The sequence below is a fragment of the Ochotona princeps genome, chromosome 8, assembly GCF_030435755.1.
Source record: "Ochotona princeps isolate mOchPri1 chromosome 8, mOchPri1.hap1, whole genome shotgun sequence".
In the NCBI taxonomy this organism is placed as follows: domain Eukaryota; kingdom Metazoa; phylum Chordata; class Mammalia; order Lagomorpha; family Ochotonidae; genus Ochotona; species Ochotona princeps.
Window position 1 is genome coordinate 25,052,575 of NC_080839.1, and position 7,447 is coordinate 25,060,021.

The 7,447-nt window shown below is 57.8% G+C and overlaps 2 protein-coding genes across 2 annotated transcripts in view; one reads left to right on the forward strand and one right to left on the reverse strand.

Annotated features, from left to right (window-relative positions):
* Positions 1-3,350, forward strand: part of M1AP (meiosis 1 associated protein) — a 68,556-nt gene extending 65,206 nt beyond the window's left edge. Inside the window, exons 8-11 of the mRNA XM_004590785.2 lie at positions 412-618; positions 1,923-2,063; positions 2,520-2,531; positions 3,089-3,350. Coding sequence (XP_004590842.2) covers positions 412-618; positions 1,923-2,063; positions 2,520-2,531; positions 3,089-3,256 — 528 coding nt within the window. The 3' untranslated portion in view covers positions 3,257-3,350. The remainder of the gene's footprint in view (positions 1-411; positions 619-1,922; positions 2,064-2,519; positions 2,532-3,088) is intronic.
* A 758-nt stretch (positions 3,351-4,108) lies between these two features.
* DOK1 (docking protein 1) lies at positions 4,109-7,112 on the reverse strand. The gene is made up of 5 exons (XM_004590784.4): positions 6,764-7,112; positions 6,151-6,450; positions 5,913-6,006; positions 5,545-5,729; positions 4,109-5,348 (listed from the first exon to the last, which is right to left on the reverse strand). Exons 1-5 carry the CDS (start codon positions 6,821-6,823, stop codon positions 4,599-4,601), a joined length of 1,389 nt encoding a protein of 462 aa, XP_004590841.3. The 5' UTR covers positions 6,824-7,112; the 3' UTR covers positions 4,109-4,598.
* Between the last annotated feature and the right edge of the window lie 335 nt (positions 7,113-7,447).

Genomic DNA, 7,447 nt, shown 5'->3' on the forward strand with positions numbered 1-7,447 from the left:
TCCATCCCAAGCACTCTGAAATGGGAGGCTATGCCTCCGCACTGGGCCCCACATTCACCCTAACCATGCATTGTAAGTCTTAAAACTCCACTTTTACCTTGAACAATCCCTCAGCCACCTCTCGGTGAATACCTATTTGAAGTTAAAGGGCACTTCTTAGCTTGTGTCTCTCTACGTTTAACCTTTTTGTGTATTCTCTCTGGCATACTCTGACCCAAGGGGAAGCACATAGTATTATAAGCAGTAGTGGTGATTCAGGCAGGAAGTGCCTCCTCCCTGGCTCCCTTTCCCACACAAAGCAATGGGCTCAGCCCCCCAGCACGCTTGGGAAGAGCTCAAGGGAGCCTAGGTTGTGATTGTTCTTCAAAGATGGAAGACACACCTGTCTCTCTCTCTCTGTCCTTGTTTCAGAAAAGAGAATGGCTGCTGATGGCTCAGGGGGTGCCCCTAGGCCAAGGACCCAGCCAGAAGGTCCCTGCCAGCACCTTCTATGTGATCATGCCTTCCCCCACCCTCTCACTGCTGGTCAAGGCGGTGGCCACGCGGGAACTGATGCTGCCCAGTGCCTTTCCCCCACTCCCTGAGGAGCCACCCCATGACAGGCTGAAGATTGTGGAGGCAAGTAGAGCCCAAACGTGGGACATGAGAGAGGAGAAAAAGGCTTCCAGACAGGAATGAGTGGGGGGAGGAGTCCTGAGGGGCAGAAGCTTCCCAGGGGTGTGTGAGAGGGTAAAAAAGAGGGTAGGAAATGGGGACCAGAAGAGGCAAACTCTCAGGTGACGGCAGCAGGGGGGGAGGCCAGCTGCAGGAAATGAGGTGTGCAAGAATTGGGAAAGCAAAGGGTCATGGATGGAAGTGAACAACTGGAAATTAGTGCCATCCTGGAAGATCATGGGCTAACACAGGCCCCTGAACTCTGATGAACCGGAGCAGCAGGGGGAGCTGTGCTGGAGGAAGGCGCAGGGTCACAGAAGGGAGAGCAGAGGAACGGCCAGCACTTCCACCACAAGGAAAAGGTTGCATGGGAAGGAAAAGGAGAGAAGAAAAGGGAAAGGAAAGGCAGAGGAAAGGAAGGGGAAGGTGATGGAAAGATCTAAGTGCAAGGTTCCCACGTCTCTGTGCGTTTTCTTTCACACCTCTGAGGGGTGTGTGAGTTTGAGGGCAGCTGTCTCTGCCTCCACTTTCGCCTCACACCCAGGTGATGCTGTGTCCGCACACGCGTGCCTACGTGCTGTGTGAGACCTGGGCGTGTGTGCATTTGGTTCTGTCAACAGAAAGAGAAAAGAGCAGCCCAGTGTGCATGCCCCGAACAGGAGGGGCTTCAGCATGAGGCGCAGGTGCGAAGGAGCCATAGCCCTTCATGGTCTTCCCCTCCTACTCTGGCACTTCCCCTGCTGCTCTCCCAGGCTGAGGAGGGAAGGGGTGCTGCAAGCTGGCTGTTTTACATGCAGAAAGTACCCAGCACGGCTTGGCAGCTGCAGGATCACAGAGAATTGGACAGAGTCTCACTTCAGGGCCAAATGGTGCCTGGCACAGGATGTTGTGGCCGGAAAACCTGGCTGCTCAGGAATTCTGTGCCTCCATGTTCACTGAGCTCCCCTCGTAGGCGGGAGCTCATGTCCTGGCCTTGCACACGGCACCAGACTCAGACACAATCTCCCTCAGCTGCCCTCCCTGGACCCTCACAGAACCCCTTACCACACTCTTGGCTCCTGCTGGCCTCCCAAGCACTGGGGAGCAAGGGAGGGGGGCCTCCCCTCCACCAGCCCAGCTTGAGGGTGGTGGTTCTTTCCTTGCTGCTGGCTGCAGTACAGCCACACTCCCTCCCTCCTCCAACCTCTCCCAAGGTAGCAGCTGGGCCTGACAGCGGGCATTCAGTGACTTCCAGACCCCTGGGTAAGGCTCCTTCTCTTCCTCCACAGAGCCTGCTGGACACCTTGGAGCTGGATCCCACCTATAACCCGCTGCAGGTCTGCAGCCAACTATACTCCCACCTGAGCAGCACTTTGGCCCCGCAGCAGGGCCGGCTCCTTCCAAGCTGGAGCAGCCGGGCTCTGGGAAAGGTATCAGTCACCTACCCTTTGAAGCCCTTCTTGCTCCCTTTCATCCCAGGGTCCCAGAACACCCTGCCCCTTAATCTTCACAGCTTCCTCTGAGCCCACTTCCCAGATCCCAGCCTTAGTGGAGGAGAAGACAGAGGAAATTACAACCCCCACTGGAGAGGGAGGTGTATACTTTGTATACTTGGGCCTTACGCATGCTAATGTTGGAATGTTTTAGCTGCCTAATCCATCTGTGGTAGCTCTTTCACTTAACTGACTACTGTCCCACTAAGCAAACTGTCTGCACTGCTGACTACAACCCCAGCCCTCTCCTTGAAATAGGAGGCTGTCAGGAAATAGGGGAAAGAAATGCTGAAGGAAGGACAAGAAATGCCTAAGGGAAGGGCAAGTTATAGTGGTAAAGCCGCCAGATGTTAGGAGACTTTTACAGAGGTTTTTCTTCTTCAATCCCCACAGCATCCCAGCAAGGTAAGTGTTCTGCTTTTCTTATGCTTGAGGAAGGGGAGGCTGGCCCTGGAGGTGAGCTCCAATGACAAAGGTAACTGGATGGAGAAGTACTTTTTATGACTCCCATGTTTTGTGAGACGTGTAGCCTTCTTTGGGTGCTTGTTTTCCTTAGATTCTTGTAACAGAGCCTTTAGAAAAGCATCCCTTTTGTCTTAGCTAAATGATACAGGGAAGCTATTTCTAAACTTGGGTCAGTTAAGAAAGGAGTGGAATCCACCATAAATTGGCGGGTGGCCCAGACCCAGGCGGGGAAGGAGGTAACCCTGAAAGCCAACTTAGGGCCTGGAGCTTCCCGAAGAGGATGTGGCTCCGTCTCCTCAGGACCAGAAGGTGTTACCCCAAGACTGGAAGATACCTCTCACCAGTGAGCTCATAGCAGGTTGCCAGATTAGGGGCACCAGGCCATTGAAGGCCCAAGCCTAGGCCTAAACTGTCACTCCAGGAGGGGATAGGACACGGCAGGGATAGGAGCTCATGCCCCCTGGCTTCAGAGAAGGCTCTGGCTGCTTTCTCTGCAGGCCGGACAGTTGCAGACCCATAGAGTTCGAGCCACAGTGGCCCCCCTGCCCGTGACAGTAACCACGGGCCAAGCCCCCAAGAAACTAGCAACCAGCAAGGCTTCCTCAAAAGCCATCATCCTGTCTTCTGAGGAGGAGGAGGAAGAAGAGGCTACATCAGGGCCCTAGGTCAACAGCAGCCAGAACCCAGCCACCCTGCGCATCCCAGTGCTCGAAGCCATGGTCAGACCCAATGGCAAAGAATCTCACCTCTGTCCCAGGTGCTAACCCCGCCCTTGCTCCAGCGGAGCCCTCAACAGTGTTCACCTGGATCACATTAAACACTGAGTGAGCCGCCACTGGGAGTGAGCAGTGAATGGCTTGTGGCAGTTCTATATAAGCAGCCAGAGGTCAGCTCACCCTCAGGAAACTGGGCCCCAGGAACAAGGAAGGGGTTTTCTGAAAAACAAGAAGGGCTGAAACCCAAGCCTCCTTGGAGCTGCCGCCCTTCCTGCACCCCCTCCACACTGCACTCTCTCCAGCCTCCAGCCAGTCAAGGGCCTGGTTCCCACAAGCCAAGGATGTGTGACATGAGGCTGGGGCATACACTAGGAAACGTGCATTCTTCAGGAAGTTTGTGGAAATGTGTGTTTCAACAACATTTTGCACCAAAAGGCACTTATTTTTTTAAGTTCCATTTTCCACAATTTTTAAAAGTATTTTAGATAGTCTAGTTAAGAACAGGAGACACAGTCCTGTTCCTTCTCCCCACCCCATCTACCAATCAGCTGTGCCAGCAGCTGCTAGTTACAAGGTGCTTCTGCATGCTGCACATTTGCACCGAGTGCTGGAGAAGCTTACCTTGGTTCAGACATCCCTGTGACAGAGCCCATTTCACAGAAGGGCAGTGGGGAGGCTAGAGCCTTCCACCCACAGTCCCAGGCTCAGCCTGGCCCTCCTGAAACCTTTGCCCCACTCCATGGACCCCTCCACTCGCACCCAGCACCCCTGAGTCTCCTCTGTCTATTCACACACACAGACTTCTGAAATCCAAGTTGACTTTAATAAGAATCTTTACATTTTAAATGTAAAGAATCATATAGGGTTAAGGCAAAGAACCACGCAGGGTTAAGGATCTAGGCACAGTCCAGTAGCTAGCTGCCTTCAGCCTTCATACAGCACCCCCAAAACTGTCCCCTCTGACCAAGTTCCCCTTTCTGTGGTCTTGGTCCAGCAACTGTCTGTTTCTTGGGGAGGGGCTGGGCTGACCCTCCCTGGAGCAAATCATCCAGCCTTGCCAGCTGGTCCACTTCCCAGGACTTCCTAGGACTTCCTAGGACAGATCCAGTTCCCCTGGACTTCCATCTCTAGTCCTTCTGCTCCCCTGGGCTCACACTGGCTCTAGCAGGTTTTTCTGGTCCCCAGTGCCACCTCCCTTCCATTAGCAACCCCAGCTTTGCTGTGCTTCTCCGGTGGAGCCCACCAACTGGACCTCAATCCTGGTACTCCCTGCCCTAGACTGCCCACAGTCCTAGCTGCCCGAAGCCCCACACTTCTGGACTTGGCTATAGAGGACAGTGTCTGAGCCATGGCCTTTGCTGCCTTTGCCGGTTGTAATCTCGGGTTCAGGGAAGGCTGGGCCCTGGGTCTTGGGAGCCAGAAGGGATCTGGTGCTCCGAGGGGGTGGTACAGCATAGTCATCAGTGGCAGGGTTGTAGGGGAGCTCGTAGCCCTCCTCCTTCACTCGAGCTTGGCACCACCATGCATCCTTGGGCTCCTGTGGCACATCGTAAAGGCCCCGGGGAGGGGCTGGGGCTAGGCCTTCCGGCTCATCATAGATGGGGTCTTCTTTGGTGTCTGTCACTTTAGTCTTCAGCAACTGCTCCTGCACATGCTCATACAAGCCCCAGTAGAGATGTTTCTTCAATTGTTGCCCTTGGCCTGCCCCTGCAGGAGTGCTGTCCAGAGGATCTGAATACAGGGAGTCCTGGGCAGGGCCTGGAGGCATGCGTAGGGAGTCTAAGGGCTCAGCATACAGGGCTGGGGGACTGCCCAGCAACTCCTGGGGGCCGGGTGGGGAAGCCAGCTTCCCCTCTGCCATCTCTCCTTCCTGAGAGTCAGCTCGGAGAACATCGTGTGCCTGTCCTGCCTTTCCCTGGGCCTTCTGCCGGTGGATCGCACTCTCGACTGCTTGAAAGATGTCATTTCCCTGTGCAGTCTGAAAGGTGAAAGTTCCAGGGCCAGAGGGGCAGCGGCGACCCGCCTCAAAAGAGAACATGACCTGTGGAGGGTGACAAAGGAAGGGGATTCATTACCAGGATGTGCCGCACCTCAGGGCCTGAACTTGTTAGGGTACCTAGGAGGGAGTACCACCTGGTAGGGCTGTGGGGTCACCAGCAGAGAGCAGAGTCCCCCCCATCCTGCCCCACCTGCGTGGTCCTCCCAGCCAGCCTTCCCCCTTCCCGCCCCCACCCCACCTTGTCCCTGCCGTAGCGACGCAGCAGAGTGTAGGGCCAGGAAAGAAGCGGCTCCAGGAGCTGACTCTGGGCCCCCACTGTCAGGAGAGTGAGCTTTTCGGGCTCCACCCTCAGCACGTAGGAGCCATGCAGCTCACAGCGCTCGGCAGCCTCTGTCCTTTGCACGGTGACCCAGAACTGGGACCCTGGAAGGAATGCACAGTTACACCAGCGTCCAGCAAAAAAAGCCCCACAGGGCAGGGGCACCTAGGGGAGCAGTGTCCAAGCACTCACAAGGAAGCCAATCTCAGACTTCCTACTCCACCATGGGTGCCTGAACCCTCTAAATGCCAGCTTCCCACTCCATCCCCGACCGCGCTTGGCAGCACCTTCCCAGGTGGGGCTGTACAGCGAGTTCTCCAGCATCTTCAGTGCAGAAAGCTGCGGAGGGTTCTCGGCAGGCGCCGGTGCCCAGCTGCCCTTCTGTTAGCAAAAAGAGATAAGAGCATCCGCTGCTGTGTAATTCCCTCAACGCTGCATTCGGGAGTCTTGAGTCCCCAGGTCCTGTACTGCTGGCGGCTGCCCCCGCCCCGGTCCCACACCGCCCCTCAGGTCAGGCCTCCTCACCGGAAAGGCGTTTCGGCACAGCAGCTGCACCCAGGCGGCACTGGACGGTGCATCGGCTGCCAGCAGGTGCGAGCGCTGCGCAGTGTCCAGGCGAAAGGCAGTGGCGCCAGGTTCTGGGGGGCTCTCCACAGTCACGGGGGCCACGCTCACACACTCGGCCAGACGGATCACCTTGCAGTCCAGGCGGCGTGAGCCCCCTCGGCCACCTCCAGAGCTCGACCCCTTGTGGTCGAAGAACTCCAGGCGTGCTACGCCGTGGGGGCTGGCCGGGTAGAGCACCGCCCAGGTCTTCCTCCATCTCTAGGGAGAGAGCAAGCTACACTGGGGAGGGAGCCGGTGTGCGCGGGTGGCCCAGGCCCTGGGGGGCAAGGAGACAACCCCGCAAGCCGACTTAGGGCCTGGGGCTTCCCGAAGAGGATGCGGCTCGGTCTCCCCGGGACCAGGAGGTGCCACCCCGACTGGAAGACGCCTCTCGCCAGTGAGTGGGGCAACTTGACGGGCACGTCGTGGGGCTCTCCAGCTCCCGGTGCCCGACCCCCTCCCTCTTTTCGGTTCCTTTCACTCCCTTATAGTCCCTTTGGAGTTCGGCATGCCCTGCTCGGCTCCCCGCTACCTTAGTCCCGAAGCGCTGACTTTGCAGGAAGAGCGGCCCTTCCATCACCGCGCCGTCCATGGCCCCGGGCGGTTCTTTCCGCGCTTCCTGGCCCCGCGGACTGGAGGCGGAGCTGGGGCGGAGCCGAGCCTGCCGGGGGCGTTCCCGTCACCCCGCCCTCCCACCCGGACCCCGAGGTGGCGCCGGGTCGGGGCGGACGAGCCGGAACGAAGGGGTCGGAGTTTCCAGGTCAGCCCGACAGCGCAGCTCCAGACCCCTGCCCACCCCTCTGGCGAGCACAAGTGGCTCAAAAGAGAGAAATCCTGGTATCGGCCAAGCGGCCCTGGCACTCGGGTGCGGGGCTGCGCGTGATGTCATATGCCCAGGGTGACATCAGAGTGGAGGCCGTGACATCACCCCGAAACAGCAGCGAAGGGGCCCAGTGGGCCCTCAGGTCTTCTCTTGCCCTGGTGGACCCGCCCCAAGGCCAACCCGAGTGAATCTGTTTAATCTCCGCTGAGCTGGGCTCCAAGGCCAGCAGCACGGCTGGGAGGTTTTCCGCCGCCCCGTGGCCACTAGCAAGTTCAGCTTCCTGACTGCAGTCCCCCGGGGCCCGTAACCTTCGGGAGAAGAACGTTCCTTTGAGGCGGCCTGGGGGTCAGGGAGGGGGGAGTGGCGCTGGCGGTGGCCAGTTCCACGGGGGAG